Below are 24,896 nucleotides of genomic sequence, written 5' to 3'. Positions count from 1 at the left end.
ACAAAGAAAACCCCATTCTTCCCTAAAGCACGACAACAGAAACGAATCCAGATGTGGCCATGGAATTCCTTAGGTCAAGAAGGGTGTGCAATCACCCTGGTTGATAACCACCGCATACAGTGAGAAAGGCGCTATTTTTCTTAATCCTGACAGATCCAGTCTAAAAGCAGCATGTTCCAAGTCAGATAAATGACTGTCTCACACATGCTCCTTTAGTCTTAAGTCTCCAGCAGAACTCAGCGAGAATCTCCAGAGGCTGCATGCCTCCTTCCTTCTGCTATGTCTCAGCCTTAGCAAAGGAAGAACACAGCATCAATATGCAGCTCCTCTGAGAACATTCCGGAAGCACCACATGGCAAACACAAAGATCTTTTGGGAGATTACTTATCAAGTGTGTGTCACTTTTTCAATACCATAAAACGGAAATACTTGAAGTAGATGTCACTGCAATTGTCATGAACTGACATTGCCAATTAATATTTCAAATTCACCAGGGAGAAATGCTTTCAGCTCCCAAGGAATAAACTGCTGAATATCACAATTCTGCCTTGTAACAATGGGCCAACCTCTCCAGGGTTATAAATACGATGCAGCAGACTGAGAAATGGCAGCAAGAGCTACTTACTGGGAACCTCCCTCCAGGGTTGACACTTGGGCTATGCCTAAAGATAACAGGTACGGCCAGCGACTTGTCCACTCCTCCAGAATAGGGGGCACCACCTCGCTGGCTCTGCTCATGTTCGTACAGACCAGGATCATGTGAGCACCACGGAGGGCGAACCCTATTTCTAAATTCACTCCGGTAACCAGGACCACCTTTCCCGGAAGATCCTGGCCCTGCAGGATCTTCATGGTGGTGGTGCTACTGTCATATCTCTGTCTGGTGGTTTGCTTTGTTGGATTATCACCCACAGTAAATGTCAATCTCGGATCCAAGAGGTAGTTCTTTTATTTATGTGGTCAACAAAAAACACTTGTCCATTCTCATCAGTCTCTTGTTCCCATCCATATGGGAAATCTGCTACTATTTTTATTTTGCCCTTTTCAGATGTTCCCACTGGGTCTTTTCCTTGGTGCGATTGGCATAGTACACCCAGCTGTCCTTGGTGTTTCTCTCCTCCCGGCCCGGGGGCAGCTCATCCTCTCTGTCCATGTAGTACAGGCCCGTGTAACACAGAGCTGCCATGGTGGAGACAGAAGTAGCTGCCCGGTCTCCTCAGCAACTCACGCTGTCTTTAATCATGCCACGTGCGTCCAAGATATAAAATCTTAAAATATCAAGATAATTATGTAATCACAAACATAGAGTTTGCTGTTAGCACAAAGATGGAAATAGAAGAATTTAATGAAGAGGTTAGAATTGACAAGGAAAATGTAAACAAGAAATAGCTAGTTAATTGATTAATCATTTATCTAATTATTATCCCATACTGCTTTTCATTTTCTCTTTCGGCAAGCATCTTCAGGTTTTTTTTTTTTTTTTTTTTTTTTTATGTTCAAACTTACCTAAAGGGACAAAGGGGTCTGATGGGAGGGGAAAGTTTGAGAAAAAGATAAGTAGGGGCTTGGGAAGAATATGTTCAACATGTGATACACATTTGTATAAAACCTTGACAAACAACTTCTATAAGGTTCATTTGGTTCTTAATACTCTGGAGTGTGAGGCAAGTCAGAATCCAACTTGATCCACAGGTAATCTGTAAACTGTTTAAGAACTGAGTTTTTAATGCCTGTCTTCATCATTTTTGCATTTGAAGTACATTGCGCTCTCCTCACCCATTATCACATACTTTTGTGGCTTACCAGTCAGCTGCAAAATTACCATTGCTGTTTCTAAGTTTCTCAAAGACCTTTGTTCTTCTTGCTGGTAAAGAATATCAATTACATCTCATTATATCTTTTTTTGATTTTTCTTATTGAAATGATATCATATTTCTATGATTTTATTTGTAAATATCTTGTCAGAATAAAAGGTGTGTTACATGTATAAAATAAGAAGTATACCTCCCAATGTCAAGAAATATGTCCTTGTCCACCGTTCTAGTCGCTGCACACACTTTTGTGTGCTGCAGATGATAGTGTGCGACAGACTTAGCCGTTCTGAGAAGTTCCACTCCAAGTTTCAAGTTTACTTCCTGCTGATGACTGCTGTCCAGCCAACAGCTGATGATGTGAGGGCATTAACATTTGAAAACAGCACCTCAAAGACTGTAGTCCTGAACATACCACATCCAAAAATAAAACACTTGTGAGATTAAACAGAAATCAGATGAGATTGGCATGCTCAGGGGTCAACCCTAGGCTAGATGAAATAGAAACCACGTTTTGTCACTTAGGTCTTTTGCTACTTAGTGATCAAGTGAAAATGAGCAATAATTTGTAAAATTTCTTAAATTTTCTAATATAAAACACACTTAACATTTTTAAAAAATAAATATCAAACTGAATGATACCAGAGTTCATCTCAACAGAGCAAAGAATGCTATTTCCCAAAAGTAGTCAGTGTCTTAATGTCATATTTTAGGATTTAATAATCTCTCACCTTTTTAAAAAATTTGTTTTTCCTATTGGAATATTTTTCAAAAGAAAGAATTTGTTGTTTCAATAATCCACTTCTTATTAAAAATTTAACCATTCATCTCAGTGGCTTTTAATGAAACACATAACACCAAACTTATAATGAATGTATTTTGGGGATTTTATGTCATCTTTAGGATGTACAAAAAGCTATCTGAAGAAAGATGGCCTTGTGTTGTAGCTTAGCCTTTACCATTCACTTCTGTATTCATTCTGGGCATTCAGAGAATTTATTTCAATTATGTGAAAAGTGTTATTTTGTTTTGTAGTTTTGAAAAAAAAAAAAGAGTGTGTGTGTGTGTGTGGGGGGGGGAGATTGAAGATAACAAATGGACCACAGAGAAGTAGCTAAAGGCTTGCCCATGAGTATATATTGAACATAGTCCTCAGTTGAGGAACACATTCAGGCAGCATCTTAGCAAGAAAGAGAGATCACCATCAGAAGACTGTAAAGGTTATATCAGAGATGAGTTGCTTTACCAGCAGCATGGAAGTGGAGTGATTTGAAAATAAGCCAGATCCCTTGCTCCCTTGCATCTGAGTTCTGCATCTCTCAACATTAGGTGTGCTTGGGAGATGCTTTGAAGTGTTGATTTGAAACAAAGCAAAGAGAATTGTCAAACATCTCATTAATTCGACAAAATAATAATGCCTGTAAAAGAGTTTCTGCCCAGAAATATGTGGTATAGCTTGATTCATAATGTGAGACCATAATTTCTAGTTTCACATGAGTATAAAACTAATTTGCATTTTACTCTTTATTTAGTGTACTATGCTATCCTAAAATTTATTAAACTGTGTATACTGTGTTCTTGCAGATAAACTTTCCAAAAGTAAGTTTAATTTAACCAGAAGTTATTGTGTCATATGAAAACTGGACCAGAACTCAAAAGTTCAGCATCTGACATAGTATCATAGCTAATAAGCAACAATGTTATCCCAAACCAGGTAGACATGATTGCTCTCCACAGTACTTAGAATTCAGTGAGCTACACATGTCCTACTTTGGGAGTGTCTTTCCTGTACCTCATTCTGTTTCAGCCTTTTTATTGCTGATTTATTTTTTCTGAAAAGGGAAACTTGATTTTAACAGACCACATTTGGAACAACTGTTCCTTTACAAATATCTCTTTAGTTTTGAGTATTTCATTGCAGATGTTCTTACTATAATTGAACTTCATGAAGTCTCTCAAATAGGACAATCTATTTTTATTCATTTATATACTTTCTAAAATTATTAAACAATAACTTCCTCCAAATTGCCAGTGTTAAGCAAGTATTTAGTACTACTTTTCATATTTTGTTTCCAACCTATACTCTTATCATTATGTCAAATGCTTGTCAGAATTAGAAGGAACTCTCTCATCTGTGGCTATGGAAACAGAAGAGTTCAAAGAAAAGGTCAGCCCCATGAGTGTGTTCTGCCAGTGTAACTAAATCTTATTGTAAATGAGATATTTGTAGGCTCTTTGTTTCTCACTATGTTCTATGCTGAGTCATCCTTTCAAAAATATAATTTCATTGCTACCTCAAAGTTCATTCATAGATTCTGAAATTGAGATATTTAAAATGTTTTCTTTCTCAGATATTTCTTTTGTAATATAAAGAAAGTTTAAATACCACAAGGTTTAAAACATTGGCAATGCAATTAAAAAATGGGGAACAGAGCTAAACAGAGAACTCTCTATAGAGGAATATCAAATGGCAGAGAAACACTTAAAGAAATGTTCAACCTCATTAGCCATTAGAGAAATGCAAATCAAAACGACCCAGAGATTTCACCTTATAACCATCAGAATGGCCAAGATAAAAAAACTCAATTGACAACACATGCTGGAGAGGTTGTGGAGAAAGGGAAACCCTCCTCCACTGCTGGTGGGAATGTAAACTATAACAACCACTCTGGAAATCAACCTGGCCCTTTCTCAGACAACTAGGAATAGCGCTTCCTCAAGATCCAGCTATACCACTCCTAGGCATATATCCAAAATAGGCTCAAGTACACAATAAGCACATTTGTTCAACCATGTTTGTAGCAGCTTTATTTGTAATAGCCAGAAGCTGGAAACAGCCCAGATGCCCCTCAACTGAAGAATGGATGCAGAAATTGTGGTACATCTACACAATGGAGTATTACTCTGCAATGAAAAATAAGGAAATCATGAAATTTGCAGGTAAATGGTGGGACCTGGAAAGGATCATCCTGAGTGAGCTGTCCCAGAAGCAGAAAGACACACACGGTATATACTCACTCATATAGACATATAATATAGGATAAACCTACAAAAATCTGTACATCTAAAGAAACTAATTAAGAGAGAGGACCCTGACTAAAATGCTCAATCCCCATCCTGAAAGGCAAAGAGGGTAGATATCAGAAGCTAGGAACCTGCCACAGAGGGCCTCTGAAAGGCTCTGCCCTGCAGACTATCAAATAAGATGCTGAGACTTATGGCCAACTGTTGGGCAGAGTGCATGGAATCTTATGAAAGAAGTGGGAAATAGTAAGATCTGGAGAGAACAGGAACTCCACAAGGAGAGCAACAGAACCAGAAAATTTGAACACAGGGGTCTTCCCAGAGACTCATACTCCAACCAAGTACCATGCATGGAGATAACCTAGAACCCCTACACAGATATAGTCTATGGCAGTTTAGTGTCCAAGTGGGTTACATAGTAATGGGAAGAGGGACTGCCTCTGACATAATCTGATTGGCCTTCTCTTTGATCACCTCCCCCTGAGGGGGGAGCAGCCTTACCAGGCCACAGTAGATGACAATGCAGCCATTCCTGATATGATCTGATAGACTAAGATAAGAGAGGAGGACTTCCCTTATCAGTGAACTTGGGGAAGGCATGCATGAAGAAGGAGGAGGGAGGGTGGAACTGGGAGGGGAGGAGGAAAGGGCTTACGTGGGGATACAAAGTAAATAAAGTGTAATTAATAAAATAAAATAAAATTAAAAAACATTGGCAATGATCAAAAATAGCTGTATTGTGTTAGCGAGATGTGTGTTAATTCCTCGGACACTAAAACTGTTTAAAATATACAAATAGAATCAGTCCATAGAGTCAGGGAAATAATAACAAACCATTTAAATTATTTTTAAAAACTCAGCCTTCAGCATTCTTGTCTAATGGCTTGGGGGGTGTAATTGGGGCAACTCGGCCTCTGGAAGCCGCAGGCATGCATTGTGTCATGTGCCTCTGCATTTTGCATACCAGGGTAATGACACAATTTGATAAAATTTGATAATATTAGTAGGTTATTAGTCTTTTCTTTGATCTGCAGATTTGTCATATACATCTTCATAATTTATCAGTGAGGGTTTTGGAACTGGAGAACATGGTGAGAATAGAAGAAGGTAACCATGTGCTCTCTATTACAAAGCTTTGCAATAATATTTATTAATATTAGTTAGAAGAAAGGTTTATTTAGACCTTTTGCAAATTATAACTAGTAATCATAGAATTTTATGAGGGCTGAGTTAATAGATTTTAGATTTTCTTCAGTTAATTGCTAAAACATTTATGATCCAGCAATCTCTGACTGTATCTCCTTAAATTAAATAATATTTCTAGGTTAGTTCTCTTATACCTAAATATAATCTCTTCTTCAGAAGAGACTGTTTCTGTCAGATTAGGATGAATCCTCTGGTCCAAGGGCAGTGGGGAATTGTTAGAGTGTAATAGGCTGCATTCACAGATACCCTGGGCTATGCACAGCCTGTGAGCACTGGTTATTCACACCCAGGAATTTGGACCTTTACTTATGTAGATATACATGTATGCTGGTTATGTGTTTTATGTAAATAGCATCATACCATATATTGTTGATTATCTTTCAAGAAAGTACTTGCATCCCGTGTGAAGGGATGTTAAGGAGGTGAAGGTTTTTCTTGACCTCTGTCAATTTGCTTATTAGCTCTGTCACCTCTCTTCACTTTTTTGTTACCTTCCTCCCATCACCGAGCACCTCTTCTTTCTTCACAACTTTTACACTTAATCAGAAAATCACTCATAGTATGTGTATATGAATCTTTGGTACCAAGGGTAAAGCAAAGATTTTGTCCAGCTAAAAGTTCTGGAACAATCAAGGCAGTGAGAATGGTGATGGAATATTTTAGGCCACATGCAATTCTTCTTTGCCCTGAAGAACTACTCACTGTGTTTGGTTCATTCCATTAGACTTTGAAGGCAGATCCACCATAGGATATTTTGAAAGGAAAAAACTGCTCATTTAGAATATGCCTCACATTTGAAGATGGAGGCATTTGTCAGAGTTCCAGTTTAGAAACTAATTCTGGACTTCCAGATTCATCCAGAATGGAGGCTAAGAAATGGTGCATATATCTCTAATGTAAAGTATAGAGGATACCTACCGTTAGTTGTGAGGATATTTACAAACACACATGACTGCTGCTGTTGTATTGTATATAGACTGCTATATTGTGATATAGTTTGTTTCCATGGTTTCTCACTCTCAAGGCCATCAGAAGGCTCCGAGCTGAGGTGTGGGAGCAGGACAGTTGTAAATGCTGAGAGGCTTGCTGCTTTGCTCAAATACATACTCCCTGGATTGCTGAAAGATACTGGTTAATTTACAGCAGTCTGCAAATGTCAATTTTTTTTGCTAATTTGGCCAGTGGCCTCATTGTTTTCACACAGGAGAGAGTTTTTAGAAGTTATAGCCAACGTTTTCACTCACATCCCTTCTTGGTCTATAAAACTTGAAATTGCAAAATCTAAATATTAAGATGAAGTCATAGGAATACTTTTGTCTTTTCTGTCATGTCAACAATTAATGTCAACTGAGTCATTCAGAGAAAAATGCTTTTCTAACATGAAATTAATTATTCTACCCTCATGTGCTTGGGATTCCTGCCTCCTATAAAAACTACAGCCAATGAAAACAAATGATTTTTGATGTAATCAGAAAAAGCAGAAGGATCTTGTGTGTAAGAACTGGTTACTTGAGGTGGGTGGCAGAGGACTGAACAGGAGAAGGGAGAGGAGCATCAATCAGGAAATTAAGTTGGACCAGTGTTAGGTCAACAAAGAAGCTGTTTTTGTAGGAAGGCTTGAGAAATAATGCTGTTTTCTGTGTGTTCAGTTATGAGTGAGGACAAAGGATAGTCCTCACATATTGGTTCCTGCTTTCCCAACTTTTTTTTCAGCCATGAACTCTTTGTTGCTATGTGTAGCAAGCTAACTGACTTCTGGGATTCTGGAGATTGTCTCAGCCACCCATTTCCCATAGGACCATTGGGATTACAAGACTCTTGTGTTCTTGTATCTAGCTTTTATGTGGCTTTCATCTCCGTAGCCCAATGTTGCATGTTTTGAAATGATAAAGTAAAAATTAAGAGTCCACTGGTTTGCATGGAAGTCCTTGATGACTTTATTCAGTTGTAGTAGCTGGACTGGGTGGGGTATGTGAAAGAGAAATCAGACTGGGAACTTAGTAGTTTTGGATATAAAGAAATACAAACTTGGACTTTTGACAATCCTTTAGAAATTTCATCTAAAAGGGAGGAGAGAGAGATGGTGTTTTGTTAGAATGGGAAGTATGGCTGACAGTTTGATAATTTAATGACAAACATGGTTGAATCTAATGGGAAAAGGTTGGAAGAAAGAAGGGGAGAAACACTTGACAAAGTGCTTGGCTGTTTCATGATCTTTACTTGAAGGTCTATTTCTAACCACTGTAGATAGATTAGACAAAAAACAGACCAAAGAAACAATTCTACCCAAGTCCAGATTGGTGAACCAATGAGCTTATTACAGTTACTTTTAAAAGCAACTTTACAGAAGTATGGACAACTTATGGTCAGCTATACTGCAGAATAATCTCCCTCCTCAAGCAATTGATATCCATGTAATATCTTTAGGGAAGGGTGGGGCCTCATCAGTGAGTTGGCTGAAATGCAGACATACACTCCACTGCTCCTAAAACAATCAGAAAATATTGAGAAGGGAAGAAGCCATCGCATCACAGTGCCATCACACACTAAATGAAGAATGTATCATTTTCTGGTGTAATTTTATTTTTATTATAGTTTGTATATTATTTTTAAAATTGTGTGTTTGTATGTGCACATGAGTGCAGATGACCCCAGAGTCCAGAAGAGAATGATAGGTCCCTTGGAGCTAGAATTACAGATGGTTTTGAGCTGCTTAATGCTCGCTGGAACCAATAATGCAAGGACAGTGTATGCTCTTAACCATCGACCTATCTCTCCTGTCTCTTCCGGAGTCATTTTCCCTCCCAAACATAAAACAGTTTTTCTTGCTATCAATATACACTTAGAGTTTTCAATTTCATCAGCTGGGTGCTGCTTTATGCCTCAAACACCAGGTCCACAAGTATGTGCCAAGTCCAATTCTAGTCTTTTTATCTACTTCATGTCTAATAACTTACTGGGTTTAATAAGGTGTTAGAGTACTCATTTTTATGGGCAAGGCCTTTGAGATTCACTATTCCCTACTAAAGTAGGTATCTCAGTGTTTACAGTGAGGCAAAATTAATTGCAAAGCCTGTTTTCTGTTGTCCTCTCCAGCTCTTTCCTCTGCTCCTTTGTTGGTCAAAAGAATTGTATAGATTATTTTACAAGAAGTTTTGTATAATGTTTTGGAATCTGAGTCTTAGTGTCTTATTAAAAAATTAGAACATAAGCTATAAAACATCCATAAATGTAATTTGCCATTTTAGAAATTTTAACATTCCAACCTCAAGTGCTGCTGTTAGAAACTTCCTTTTTACCTATATATCTTCTAGGTAAAACAACAATCCATCTCAAACAGCCAAATAGAGGTAGGAGCTACACTGTGAAGATACAGTGCTTGCCTGGCATGTGTAAGCCTTGGATTCCATCCCCTGCACTTCAGGAAAAACTGGGGGAAAGAAGCCACTGGAATGATTGGCACTCTACATTGTTTTAAAACTATTAGTTACAAATTCCTTTGAGGGGTTACATAAAGCAGTTCTCTGTGTTTAATACTCTGCAAGATTTTGGAAGAGAAATTAGAATTTTCTTTTTTTGGGATATCCAGTTTTCAGATCATTTTCAAAAATATATAATGTGCTGTTATAGTTTGGATTCTTAGCATATTTTGTTTTTTGCAGAATTAATTTTCTTACTTTATATAACTTTCCAATTAAGTAAGACATCTGTATGCTGGTAATTTGTATGCATGTTTTACGTTACATTTAATGAAAACATGAGGATTTCAGAGTGACTGTAATTTTTTTTATTTGGTATACATACCGTATCTTGAAACGTTAGCTCTTTGAGGCTAAGACTGATTTGGTATTTTATATCTTGACTCAACCCTATTTTGTTATAGGAATTTACTATTTTGTAAATTATAACAAATGTCATAAGATTGTTAGATACATTCATGCTTAGAAACTAAGTGTTAGGAAGTCTACTTGAAAACAGCTTAGTCTTTTGGATTTTGACTGAAGGCTAAATAATATTTAAGGCAAGAAACCTTTTATATGTGGTATGATTCATATCATTTACACAATGAAGCTCTGTTATGGAGATTATATTATACCACTGAGATTCCAGGCCCTTCTACAGCTCACACTCCAAGGCTTTTTTAGCCATCCACAGTGACCTAGCAGGTGTCCATGAAATGGTTTAGGGCACTGGTGACTTATGTCTCAGAAATAGAGAAAAGATCTGTGTGAGTTACAATTTCTCAGAAGTCAATGTAGCGCTCTTGACTTCTCAGACTATTCAGTAACTCACACTGCAGAGAATAAAATTCCATGAAGTCACTGATGACATTGTTAGGCCTGTCATCACTTTATAGTCAGACTTCCCTAGCTAGATTTTATTTGGTTAGTTAATTTCCGCCAGAAGAGTACTATTCTCAGGGTTGAAGCATTTTTTACAGTAACATAAGTCCTCCCTGCCTAGAAATGAAGTTAACAATGACATTCTTAATTTGTCTTCTAGAGCATCAGGGCTTCCGGCCTCATCCTGTTGGAAACAATACTTTTTGGGTCTCTGCTCCTATACTTTCCGGTAAGTGATGTCCTGCTACTTTTAAAAGTAGTCACCCGTTTTATTTTTATTTTCCATAAAAATATGTATGGCATATTAATTAAGAGTTGATAGATATTTAAATCTGAGTCCTACAATTTGAGTGATCTTAGATACTTATAAATCATTTCTAAATCCTGTGCATTTTTCTTGTAAAGTAATTGTATTTTTCTTCTTAATTTTGTAAGGAACATCAAATATTTAGGTAGCTTGTGAAGGTCCTATTTAGTGCACATGTTCACACATTAAAAAGTAAGTATTACTTTCATTCTTCCTGCTCCCTTATGAAAAAGTCAGAACTTCAAACCTACCAACAAGGTAATGCTGGAAATTTCCCTATGAAAAAACTATAAAGAAAAATAAACTTAAATAAATGTATGTATGGTACTGCACTTAATACTCAAAGCAGACTCCTTTTATCTCAGTATGACTGTGTCTGTAATGTTAAATACCAGTTACTAATTCAGATCCGCCATTGGTGTTCTGAAGTTACTAATTTGATAAGCATGGAGGTAATTTCTGGGAATACTTTTATTTTCTTCTCTAAAGAAGCTATGGTTTACAGGAAGAAATGAGTCAGTACAGGTCCCTGAGAGATAGTATGACAACACTAAAAGTAATGACAGCAGCATAATACGGGAGCACTTAGGAAAGACTCATAACCAAATCTAGGGAATTCGATATCAAATAGAGCTTCCAAGATTTGAAAGCTGAGATGCTGTCAGAGGACAAGGCAGGGTTGGCTCCACATCGCGTTCTTTCTCATCCCTCTTGCTATTCCATCTCAAATTTCTCTATTCTTTGTCTCTCTCACCTTAGCAGCCAATTGTCTAGGGATTCCATCCACAGTTTTTCTTATTGACACTGTCACTATCAAATGTAGCAACACAGTTCAAAATACTTATTAGCTTATATGCTAGTGGCAACTGTATTTGAATCTCCACTGAACAACTGCAAACTCATATTCAGTTGCTTACTTTCTTTTCCACTGGGATCAAAAGAAAACTCCCCAGCTGAGATTCTGATGCTTCCTAAAATCTAATCTCTTCACTCTCCACCCAAGGCTGCTTGTTCCTTTTAGTTCCTGGGATCACAACCCTGCAAGTGACCCTTGACACTCTTCTCTCACATTAACCAGCCAACCTTTGAAAATACAGCAGGAATACAACAGGCTCTACCATGCCAACTGCTACCACCTGGTCTTAACCAATATCAGTCATTCCTAGATTATCATGGCAGTCTGTGGGAGGCCTCTCAGCTTCTGTTCCTTACAGTTTACTTTCAAAGATTAAGTTTTAGCACTAAGTTAAAACACTAAGTTAGACTGGTCGTTTTATGCATCTCAAAAAATGTGCCCCAGTGAAAGCAAAATCCTTACAACAAATTAGAAAGCCAAGTGTAATATAGGTTATGTTCCCTCCAATACTTTTCTATTCCTTTACTTTCAGTCACTTTAGATCAAGTGTTCTTGATCAATTTAGGTCTTTAATTTCATTTTCTATTTTCTTTAAAAATCAAGTGTACCCAGATATAACCAGTGCTATGATCTGTGTGTGTCCCTCAGATTTGTGTGTTAGAAGCAGCCTGTGGGCAGCTGTGTTGGGAGGTGGAACTTTCTTGAAAATGCTTCCAGGGGCTGTGCTCTAACTGCATTAAAGCAAATATAAAAGGAATGAAATAGAATTCGATTCCTTTTGTCCTTCTCTCTTCTACTGATGGGGTTTCTATTGCTGTGATAAAACACCATGATCAGAAGCAACTTGAGGCTGGGAATGGTGGCACATGCCTTTAATATCAGCACTTGGGAGGCAGAGGTAGGTGGATCTCTATGAGTTTTAGGCCAGTCAGGACAGCCAGGACAAAGAAACCCTGTCTCAAACAACAACAACAACAAAATGACTACTGGCTGTTCTTAATGGTTTGCTCAGCCTGATTTCTTATGCTGTCCAGGCCCATCTTCCCAGTGGTGGCTCAACCCACAATGAGCTGGGCCCTCTCACAAAAATCAGTAATCAAGAAAATACTTACCTTCCCCTGAGGGGGGAGCAGCCTTACCAGGCCACAGAAGATGACAATGCAGCCACTTCTGATGAGAACTGATAGTCTAAGCTCTACAAGGACCAAATGTATCCGGGCACAGGGTCTTTTCTGAGACTGACACTCAACCAAGGACCATCTATGGATATAACCTAGAACTTCTGCTCGGATGTGGCCCATGGTAGCTCAGTAACCAAGTAGTTTTCCAAAGTAAGGGGAACACGGACTATTTCTAACAGGATCTCAAGGGCAGGCTGTTTGACACCCCCCCCCCCAGGGGAGGAGCAGTCTGTTAGGCCACAGAGGAGGACTTTGCAGACAGCCCTGAAGATACCTGATAAAACAGGGTCAAATGAAAGGGGAGGAGGTCCTCCCCTATCAGTGGACTTAGAAAGGGGCAGGGAGGAGACCAGGGAGGGAGTGTGGGGTTGGGGAGGGAAAGAGGGAGCAGGATACAGCTGGGACACAGAGTTAACAAAATGTAACTAAAAAGAAAAATAAAATAAAAAAATAAAAAGATCAGAAAGAAGGAGAGGAAGAACTCCCCTATCAGTGGACTTGGGGAGGGGCATGCATGCAGAAAGGAAAAGAAGGGTGGGGAGGGGAGGAAGGAGGGGGGATACAAAATGAATAAAGTGTAATTAATAATAATAAAAAATAATGTCCCCCCCAAAAAAAAGGCTTCCCTATAAGTCAACCAATGAAAGCATTTTCTCAATGGAGGTTCCTTCTTCCGGTCAGATACTAGCTTGTGTAAAGTTGACATGGCACTAGCTAGCACATCCACCACAGTTTCTTTATAAAGCATCCAGTCTCAGGGATTTTGTTGTAGTATCTCAAAGGAACTGAGAAAAAATCAGATTTTACTTTCCCATAGAAATCCCATAGAAACATTAATGTTTCTAATTCATAGAAGTATGATTAACAATTAACAAAGAAGCAATATAGAGTTTAAAGACTAGGTATTTTTCATTCCTTGTATTCTGCCTCTGTAAGGGTATGGTATGCTCCCTAATGTTTAATCTCCCCCATAAAACTACTGGGTAGGTATTTGAACAGAATCACAGAATGCCCTAGAAATCAGTGAAAGATCTGAAATGACCTGACTAATCTGAAGAATTATCTTAATATTTTGCATTATCTGTTTTTTATTGTTTGTTTCTTACATGAGCCCTTGCTTTGTTAAGCCCATTATATACCCAGTCATTAGCAAGTCTTTAAACTTGTCAATTCTAAACTGTCACCTACTCGTGTCTCATCAGTATTCTTACAGGAAAAGTTAAAGCTCTTATCCTGGCTTATAATATAGTTCTTCCTGCCTCTTATGTGTCACTATGCACTATTTCCTCCTCACTTTCTGATCCCCAGCTATACGACCTTCTTTCTGTTTTCAATTAAATGCAATCTCTCTCCCCCAACCCCCAACTCCTGGTCTCTCTCCTGCTGCAATGGCTTGCAAAGGGTCTACTTGGCAGTAGGAAATTAAGAATCATAGTCCCTTTATTATTTGTTTTTAGTGTCTACAATTAGGTAAAAAATACTTAGAAATGTCATTCTGTGGCTCACATTTATTAATAAGATGCATATGTATTTAAGTGGCTGTACTTCTTAACATCATCTATAGAAAGAATTATGAAGCCTGTTACAGAGAAGAGATGTCATAGAAAAGTAGGACATTTGAAATCACAGTGTTTGGTTGTTAAATATTTAAGTTATTTGGGATGCTTTAATTGAGTAAAACTCATGTCTGAAAATCATCTGATGGCCTTGTACCCATGGTGAGATTAGATGTAGAGAGAAATGGGAGAGACTTGATAGTTAAAAATATAAAGGCAACATTTCTCCATAAGCCTCCATAGAAAGAGAAATTTATCATGCAAACTTTCTCCATCAGAGTCACCTGTCTGGCTCACCCTATTGGCTTCATTATTAGCTGCCTAGTTCACCTTTCAGAACTTAGTTCTTTTTGTAACTCCTTGAGATTCAAATTTATGCCCTGTATCTTCATCCTTAAATTAGTGTCTATTCTAATTTGCTTTCTGTTACTGTAATGAAACATTGACTAAAACTTTGTCAGGGAAGAAATGGTTTATTTGGCTTACAGGTTCCAGTCTGTCATTGAGGGAAGCCAAGGCAGGAATTCCAGGCAAAATCCTGGAAGCAGTAGCTAAGGCAGAGACTATGGAAGAATGTTGCTTACTGGTTTGCTTCCTAGGGCCTGTGTTGTTACCTTTCTTCTACAGTTCAGATCCACCTGCCCAGGTATCATACCACCCACCGTGGTCTGGGTCCTCCTACATCAATTTGCAATCAAGAAAAGCACTCCCCAGATTGCCTTCATGCCAACATGAAGAGGCAATTTTCCAACTAAGGTTTCCTCTTTTCAGGTGTGTGAAATTGATAAAAAGCTAACTAATTATGATATTGTCCATGTTCTAAGGACAGAAAAGATCAAATTATTTAAGATGGATTAAGCTAAGGAATATAGTGTAAGACTTGGGAGACAACAGATATTACAATACATTATTGATAGAGCCTAGAGAGGAGAATCATTTTACTTTACACAATGGATTAGGACATGCTGTTTTAGTTATTGGCAGTGAAGTTCTTTATAGAAATGTGTAAATACCTAGATGTACATGTATAAAGCAGTCTTAACAAGAATGACTTAGTCACTGGTGCAGGATGGCCTGGGTAGCTTAGAACTTGCAGAAGAGTAGTTTATAACTTTTAGATTAGAGTTTTGCTGGTATTGAATTCAATGTTAAAATAATCAGATAAGCGCAATACAAATAGGAAGCTCTTTATCTGAAAGGGCACAAGAAATGTTTTAATATTAGAGTATTTTGGAATGTTGGAATAGATTGTACCAACTCAGCATTCCCAGTCTGAAAACTGAAACCTACCAGGCTCTGAATTTAAAAACCAAGTTTGGGCTGGGGATATTCAGCCTGTGTAGTCAAAAGTTCTAATTGGTATAAATGTGACTAAAACCTCCCTTGCTTTTAAATATCTTGCCTACTTTTTGAGCTCCTGCTGTAGAGTATATCAGAACTGCTCATGGAATTTTCTGGGAATTACAGCTTTTTTAAAAATTTTTTATTTAACTTTTATTAATTACACTTCATTCATTTTGTATCCCCCCCATAAGCCCCTCCCTCCTCCCCTCCCGATCCCACCCTCCCTCCCCTTTCTGCATGCATACCCCTCTCCAAGTCTACTGATAAGGGAGGTCCTCCTCTCCTTCTTTCTGATCTTAGTCTATCAGTTCTCATCAGAAGTGGCTGCATTGTCATCTACTGTGGCCTGGTAAGGCTGCTCCCCCCTCAGGGGGAGGTGATCAAAGAGCAGGCCAATCAGATTATGTCAGAGGCAGTCCCTCTTCCCATTACTATGTAACCCACTTGGACACTGAACTGCCATGGGCTACATCTGTGCAGGGGTTTTAGATTATCTCCACGAATAGTCCTTGGTTGGAGTATGAGTCTCTGGGAAGTTCCCTGTGTTCAAATTATCTTGTTCTGTTGCTCTCCTTGTGGAGTTCCTGTCCTCTCCAGCTCTTACTATTTCCCACTTCTTACCTAAAATTCCATTTACTCTGCCCGACAGTTTTTAAAGTACACTTAAATAAAATGGTTTTTAGGGCTGGATTCTTCCACAGAAGGTGACTGGGCTGTTTCCCTGTATTATGCAATAGACTTTTTATTCTCTTTATGCTGCATATTGTTGTTCAGATTTGCAAGACTTAAGGTTATTTTTGCCATTTCTATGCAATCTTAGACTACAGATGATTTCATAACAATGCTTACATTGGAAAGTCCAAATTAGACATTATTATCATTATGCAGATGAGGACAACCTAGAATCTGACTAAAGTTAGCATTGTTATAATTGGTAGCATGAGCTGTAGCTTTTGAAGCCTTTCTTACAGATTCTTAAAAGAATCTTATCGTTTGAAGCCATACATTGTGAACAAATGATTTATCACCCATGATCACTTACTTTTGTATAAGTTATAAAGGAAGCAAAGCAGACTTTCAGGAAAAAATAAAGTGCATGTTTTTATTTAAATTGCACAAAGGAATTTCAATTTATAAAACTTACTGTTGATAATATTTAAGTCTAGAAGTTTGTTTTGCTTTGACTAATGCATCCATTTCAGTTGATAGTCACTTCCTGTCCTGTATGGTCCTTAATTGGTTTGTGATCAATAAAGGGCACAAATACATGCATCAATATGATACATATTTTAAGTTCCCCAATCCTACACAGAAGAATGCTAAGCTAATTTGACCTTGAAGATAGATAAGACACATTTTAGCATTTGCTCAAACTCTTGATTTTGTAAATGAAAGAGAAGCTATTTCCCATGCACACAACTGTCCCCAGCTACTGAGTGACAAAGCCAAGAAGAGAACTGTCTCTCAACGCTCAAGCCATCTGTTCACTATGGTGATAACAAGACACTAAAACAACATCTGCAGGGAGCTGGGAGGCCTGTGTATCCACCTTGGTCAGTCAATAAATTTTCCCCACTTCATCTGGTGGAAATGGAAGGACAAAGGATGGAAGGGGATGGCGAGTTTTGATAGTTAAAATTTGGCTTGAGACTCAATGTAAAATTCCTTATACGTATGAGTGGGCCATTGACACATCCTGCACAACTCCAGGTACAGACCTGATTCATGTGGGGAGGGAATGAGGAAAAGAGAGACACAAGCACAGAAAGCTACACACACAGGAAGCATGGGGTAGGCAGACTGGGCTGTTGGCTGGAGAACTGCAGCATCCCAGATGCTTAGTGTTTACTTTACAAAATTGAACAGAGAGCTGAGCTATTGGGTAACAAGGAAACAGAGTTTATGGCATACAGCTGGATCAATGAGACAGCTCTAGCAAGTATCTGAAGGAGCACTCTCCAGGGGAGAAGTCTTTAGGCCGTAAACATCTTTGGGGAGAAAGTTCAGGTGGACATTTTCTGCACACACTGTTTATTCATACTTGGCCCCCTGAGGAAGACTCTGCCATCTCTTTGATCCTAGGGCCAAAGACATTGCAATGCTTCTACCATCAACACACATCCACTTACTTGGGGTTTCCTCCTCTCTGCACAGACCATATACTTAAATCATCTGAAGGTTCTGATTCTCAATTGTTTTACCCAAAAAGTGGCAGTTTTCAGTTCAGCCTAATGTCGGGCAGTTTTAAATGACATAAAATCTAAGCCAGTTAGGAGATCATTTTTACTAGGATCACCAGAAACCTAACTAAAACTTGGCTTGTTCTAGAACTCTGAATAGAGAAATCCACCTGAAGTATGTGACAGCTACATGCAGTGGAAAACAAGAGGACATTGCCCCCAGCAATTTACAGGAAGCACAACAAAGTAAACAAAATCCATCTTTTTTTTTATGATTCCATCATTTGTTCAGCAGAATGTTTCAGAGTAAGTTTGTCCCTTTTTTAGCCCTGAGACCAGCCACTTCTCAGAAGGTCTCTGGTTCTGTTTTCTTTTTGGTATATTTTGTTTGTTTGTTTTGTTTTTATTTTCATAATAGGGAAGAATGGTAGCAAATCAGTTTTTAAATGTTTACTTCCACTGTGATGAGAACAGGGTGAAAGATTCTGATATTATAAATGGGCTAGTGTTTTTAACTTTTAGTTTATTTCTTCTTTGAGTATTTCCTACATGAGTACATTGCATTTTGATAATCACCACTCTCACTGGAGATACTTCCTTTCAGTGTGGCGTTTTTAAGTTGATCCAGAACCCATCTCATGTGAGGCCCATTTGGATTTATACCTTTTATGGTTTGTTTTAATGTCAACTTGCTGTGAATTAGAATCCTGAAGAAGGAGCCTCACTTGAAGTATTGTCCTGATTGCCTTGATTGACATGGAACACACCCAGGCTATGGGTGTTAACTTCTGGTAGTGTCACAGAGAGAAACGTATGTCAGAAGGAAGATTGCTCTCTATTAAGTCCTTGGCCTCCCACTCTGCCACAATTGGTTTGCCTTTCTGCTCTGCTGCTCATCCCTCAGTGATAGCAGAACAAACTTACATCGTGGATATAGGACCAGTGGCTTTCCAGGAAATCCTCTAGGCTTATGTTGCCATACCATAGACACATCCTGCTTTGTGAAGTGAGTAGGTATGAGTTGTCACCCCAGTGAAGACAGCTGTCATGGGACTCCTCCAATTGCTGAGACACCCAGCCTCAAAGACTGAGAGATACTGGATTCTCAGCTTTTCAGGTGCTGTTTAGCTGTTGTTACTATTTTAGAGCAGACTTAATAAATTCTGATGTATATTTATGCCATTGGATCTGTTCTTCTGAAAATACCTTATATATAATATTATATATGAGAAAGTAATGGGGAGAAAGACAGCGGACAGTTATCAAAGGCAAAGCATGAAGCTGGGAGTGTCTTTACTTTACAAAGCTTAGATTAACTCAGCAGCACTAGGTGAAGTACCAGGAACAAAGCATTATCTGAGTTCTGGACCCTCCTTGAGGCTTCACGGCAGTTGGAACAATATCATGTGAGAAGAAATGGTTACAGGTGACCCCAAACTGCAGTTCCATTTATCTGCTTGGCTTGTGCTTAGGTCTCTGTACAACACATAAAGTATTCAGTCATGGAAGTAGTTACAAAAATGCAAGGGCACAGAGACACCAGGGTGTGTGTTCTATAGCTGGCTAACAGTTTGGGTCCTGGATGGGTTAGAATTACCTGAGCACCATCTTTTAACTGAAAAACATAATAGGTTAAAAGAGACTCAGACAATTGAAATTTGGAACCTTAAGATTTTAGTGAAAAACAACAGCATTATGAGCTTTGATAGGTCAAACATGAATTTGACTACATTACCTGTTATAAACACTTTTTTCGTTTTGTGAAATACAGTAATTATTATAAGCTAGAAGAAAATGAGAAAATACAAGGAAGAGGGTTTAAATAACTGATTCTCATTGCCTCAAATACAAAATAGAAAATAAGTTTCTTCTAAATAAAGAAGCTCAAATAAAAGAGGAAAATCAGAGAAAGAGATAAAATTGTTCCAGGAGAGCAAGAGTAGAATGAAAGAAATGAAAATAAAATCAGAACACTTAAAACTGAGATAGATGTGAAAACTAGCTCAAGCAAAATGAACTGAACTGAGAGTGGAGGTGATGGAGTAAGATTTGGAGGGAACCATGACAGAAAACAGACAAGAACAGACATGCAAACTAGAAAGACCATAGACACAGAAGGAGAGGGACATGCAGATACGGGAAATGTTTCTGAAAAAGAGTAGCACATAAAATTATTAAAATAATTTTAAATATTTCAGGAATAAATGAAGCCTTAACTTTGATGAGTACTGGAAGAGATGACAAAGGAGGGGATGCTGAGGGAGATGGACCCGGGGCAGAGGCACATACTAGCATTCTGGCTCTTTTCTAGCAGGTTTTCCTTGGTACTTAGGCTATACTCTCATTCTGTGACTGAGATTGGACCTTGAAGTTTCATGCTGCTTCTAGTCTCTGTGAATCCCATGTATGATGAGACCGGTATATTCATATATCTGCTGTGTGGGAAAGTAGTTATCAGAAGGTGGCTATATGAGGCCTGCTTCTGAGTTGACCATACTGAGGAACACAGAAAGGCAGATAGCTGGAAACCATGTCAAGGTGAGCCTTGTGTCTGTGTATACAGAAATTAAACCAGTTCAAACTTCATGCTAAGACGGTGGCTCAGAACTGTATGGATTCCCTCCATGCTTTGATAAGCACATTGGTATAAGTATATGTTTTGGTCCCTACTCTCTCAGTGTCTGGGTATGCCTAGGAGGGTAACTTTTGTACTTTATGGTACCTATCTTTTAGACTATTAAACTATTTTTCAAAGTGAGGGCACCATTTTGTATCCCTACCAGCAATGTTTCACTTTACCCACTCCCTCAACAATCCTTCTCATTTTCCATTGTTTTGAAACACAGTCAATGTGAAGCATGGGTTTCGTTTTCTAAAAATCCTTAAGAGCACATCAAGAACCTAAACTTTTTGTGGCCCCATTGTCACCCTGCTCTGAATATCCTTCATCAAGATGAATTAGGTTGTTACAGAAAGCTTCAAACCACTCATACTGCTTCTGCTTTTGACCTGTTCTAAACATAGAAGCTAGAAATCTCTGTTTCAATCTGAATGGGATAGTGTCACTGCTGTCCAAACCCTATCATACCCACATCCCTACTCTACTCAAAGTATCAGTGTTCCGTTCTCAAACTGGCCAGGTACCTACTACACTCTGAGCCTCTGTATTGATGTCTTCTTAGCCTGGAATATCCGCCAACCCCATGTGACCTCTCCTTCTTGTCTGTCCTGTCTGAGACATTACACAAAGCCTTATAGGATCCAGCGCATCCTCACCTTTCATGCTTCAGAAACCACTGGCCATCCATCTTTTGTCTTCTGCCACACTACTGACCTACTTGCTCTTCTTGGAGCAGGCCCACTTGCACACCCTGTGACGTTGGTCTGGGCTGGCTGCTAGAATGCACTCAGCTCACTGATCTCCAGGGGAACTCCCTTGACTTTAAAAAGTATTTCTTCAGTGCCAAAATCTTATTAAGTGAAGTTGAAGAATTAGTTTGGAACAACCAAGAAAAGATTAATTTAAAAATTGTGATAGGAAGAGAAGGATATACCAGCACAATTGCAGAGAATCTGGAATTGGATCAAATAGAGACAGAAGCCGGGGCATAAGGCAGATGTCTCAGTCTGGCAAGAAGGCAATTTCTAGATTGCCTTTATGGGAACAAATCAGGAGATGTTTGCTCTGGCTATAACAGAATTTGACAGATGATTTCAGTTCAAACTGAAGAAATGGAATCTGCAGCTCAGCATCACATTTTTGGTTCTGGCTCAGCATCACATTTTAGTTCTTAGTAAGAAATCATGAGAATAAAGTATCTGTTTCAAATTCCCATACTACAGTCTGTATTTAAGGCTTTTGTTCATGAGTAATACCTGCTAAGACACTTTCTGTTCTCTGAGTCTCTGTATCTCTGTCTTTCTATCAGTGTCTCTGTGTCTCTCTCTTCTCTCTCTCTCCTGTCTCTCTGACAAAAGTGCATCTATCTTGTTATTTCCTGTGCCAACCCAAATTGTATTACCCAAATTCCATTACTGAAATTTAATACATTATTTTTAATTAATGTAAAGCTTAATTAAATTAGATTTCAGTTTTAGCTATCCTATGTTAGTATCTCATTTTAGGGAATTTTAACCATCTCAGAGAAATACTCTTTTAGTCATCAGTTGCTTATATAATGGTGTCCAGGTTCAAAATGACCCTGAGACTTCACCTTACACCCATCAGAATGGCTAAGATGAATAACTCAAGTGACAACACATGCTGGAGAGGTTGTGGAGAAAGGGGAACCCTCCTTCATTGCTGGTGGGAATGTAAACTGGTCCAACCACTTTGGAAATCAATCTGGCACTTTCTCTACAATTAGGAATAGTGTTTCCTCAAGATCCAGCTATACCACTACTAAGCATATACCCAAAATTTGCTTAAGTACACAACAAGGACATTTGCTCAACCATGTTTGTAGCAGCTTTGTTTGTAATAGCCAGAACCTGGAAGCAACCCAGATGTCCCTCAACAGAGGGATGGATACAGAAATTGTGGTATTTTTACATAATGGAATACTACTCAACAATCAAAAATGAGGAAATAATGAAATTTGCAGGCAAATGGGGGATCTAGAAAAGATCATTCTGAGTGAGGTATCCTAGAAGGAGGAAGACACACATGGTGTATACTCACTTATATAGACCTATAAGATATGATAAACATAATGAAATCTGTACACCTAAAGAAGATAAACAAGAAAGAGGGCCTGGGGTAAGATGATCAATCCTCATTTAGAAAGACAAATGGGATGTGCATTGGATGTAGGAGAAAACAAGTAACAGGACAGAAGCCTACTGCAGAGGGCCTCTGAAAGACTCTACCTAGCAGTTTATCAAAGCAGATACTAAGACTCATAACCAAACCTTCGGCAGAGTGCAGGAAATCATATGAAAGAAGGGGGAATTAGTATGACATGGAGAGGATAGGAGCTCCACAAGGACCAAATATATCTGGGCACAGGGGTCTTTTCTGAGACTGATACTCAACCAAGGACCATGTATGGATATAACCTAGAACCTCTGCTCGGATGTAGCCCGTGGTAGCTCAGTAATCAATTGGTTTCCCTAGTAAGGGGAACAGGGACTATTTCTGACAGGAACTCAATGGCTGGCTCTTTGACTTCTCCACCCCCCCCCCAAGGGAGGAACAGTCCTGCTAGGCCACAGAGGAGGACTTTGCAGCCAGTCCCTGAAGATACCTGATAAAACAGGGTCAGATGAAAGGGGAGGAGGTACTCCCCAATCAGTGGACTTGGAAAGGGGCAGGGAGGAGATGAGTGGGGAGGAAGGGTTTGGGAGGGAATAGGGAGCGGGATACAGAGTTAATAAAATGTAACTAAAAAAAAATAGAAAAAATGTGATGTAAGCATCATGAAACACCTGGCAACATTTGGGGGATAATTAAGAAAAGAACTGTAGACAAAAGCACCAATGAATGGTTTCTTCTTTAATGACATTGATGTAAAAAGAAAAGCCAAAACCATTGTAGATACCTTACAAATATTTATAAGAATAGCTTATAAATGATTACAAGTGGCCTGTCACAAAATTTAAGATGGCATTTTTTACAAGGTAAATTCCATGTTAAGTGTCAATGTCTACACAGAGTCACAAGACAATAAACTAGATGTATTATTTAGAGAAAACTGGGGAAAAAAAACCCATAAAGACAGAATGCTTCCATGGAATTACATTGCAAAAACCAATCTAAGAAAATGCAGAGCCAGGTAAAGTGGCGGAGGAAGGATTTGGTAGATAGGCCCCCTTAGAAGAGCCATGAGAATTCTGGTAGGAAAGGATGCATCCAGAAGTATGTTTCCTTATATGCAGATTTCAGTTAAATTTTCATCTAAAAACTTGAGTTGTAACATATGAAAGGTTATTTGTGTTACAGTTTCTAGGATAAGAGAAATAAGACTGTTTGGGGAGAAGTATAGCCATTACTGTTAGATATTTGGAGGCACAACATAAGTAATGTAACAGAGAAGTTGGTGTGGTCAGACGTGTGTAATCTCTGTGGCTGACCAACCGTTAAGTGGCCAAGTCCCCGTTTATTTTCAGTGCCACCTCTAGGCTTTGGGACTGCTATGGTCTAAGTATGTCCGTCTTTTCAACCTGTTAGCAGCATTTGTAGACGCCATTAGGTCATGAGACTGAGTTCTCAATGATGTTCTTGGTGCCCTTATAAAATCATCTTCCAAACAAACTTCATCCCTTTCACCCTGTGAGGTTAAAGTAAGAAGGCTATCTACAATTAACCAGACACCGATTCTCCCACGGCCTTCATCTTGGAGCTGTGAGATATAAACAATCTTTTTGTCTATTGAGCTGTGATTCTTTAGTTTAACAGCTGTCCAGCATTTTAAATAGCCTCTTAGACTAACACAGGAGTAATTCAACTATGACCAATTCAAATGTAGACATAACTATCTACCATCCTAATACAAATCTGTTGACTCATACTTGTATTTCTATAGTCAGTATCTCTTTCTCAGAATGTGGGAAAATGTGGTGGTGGAGGCAGTGGTTCTGCTATTGCTGCATGGCCTTGTCCACCTCACCAGTCTCAGTATGACCAATAAGCAGCCCCCACACAGGGCATGACAAGATTGAATTGCTTATATAGATTTCTCTTTAAACAGTTGTTCATTTGTCTTTGGCATGGCACTATGTCTTGTTGTATCAGATAGGATAAAATCAAAGATGATTTGTGAAAAGGATATCAAGTAGGTTTGCTTCTACCTAAGAAAGAATAGTCATTAACACTCAGAGAAAAAGCTCTGACTTGTGAGCGCGCCATCTGCGTGTAATGCTATTCTATATACACTTTCCCACATAAGACCCATTTACAACTAATGCTCTAATAAAAATTCTGTAATATTTGCCTTAAAATGTACACTAGAAGTCACATAATATCGTAGACACGTTATTCCACCTGTATAGAGTAAGATTATATGTGCGTGTTGGGGTATAGGGAAATTAAATCTTGAGGTGTGTGTGTGTGTGTGTGTGTGTGTGTGTGTGTGTGTGTGTGTGTGTGT

The 24,896-nt window shown here is 38.6% G+C and overlaps 1 protein-coding gene and 1 pseudogene across 1 annotated transcript in view; one reads left to right on the top strand and one right to left on the bottom strand.

Annotated features, from left to right (window-relative positions):
* The window catches only part of Gpr158 (G protein-coupled receptor 158), a 528,628-nt gene that overhangs the window by 337,883 nt on the left and 165,849 nt on the right, over positions 1 to 24,896 (top strand). Inside the window, exon 5 of the mRNA XM_055593813.1 lies at positions 10,545 to 10,613. Within this exon, the coding sequence (XP_055449788.1) occupies positions 10,545 to 10,613 (69 nt within the window). The remainder of the gene's footprint in view (positions 1 to 10,544; positions 10,614 to 24,896) is intronic.
* Positions 622 to 1,186, bottom strand: LOC129666566 (WW domain-containing oxidoreductase-like; annotated as a pseudogene).

Source organism: Psammomys obesus, unplaced genomic scaffold (genome assembly GCF_907164565.1).
Source record: "Psammomys obesus unplaced genomic scaffold, mPsaObe1.curated_primary_1811, whole genome shotgun sequence".
Lineage (NCBI taxonomy): Eukaryota > Metazoa > Chordata > Mammalia > Rodentia > Muridae > Psammomys > Psammomys obesus.
This window is presented reverse-complemented; position numbering and strand designations above follow the sequence as displayed.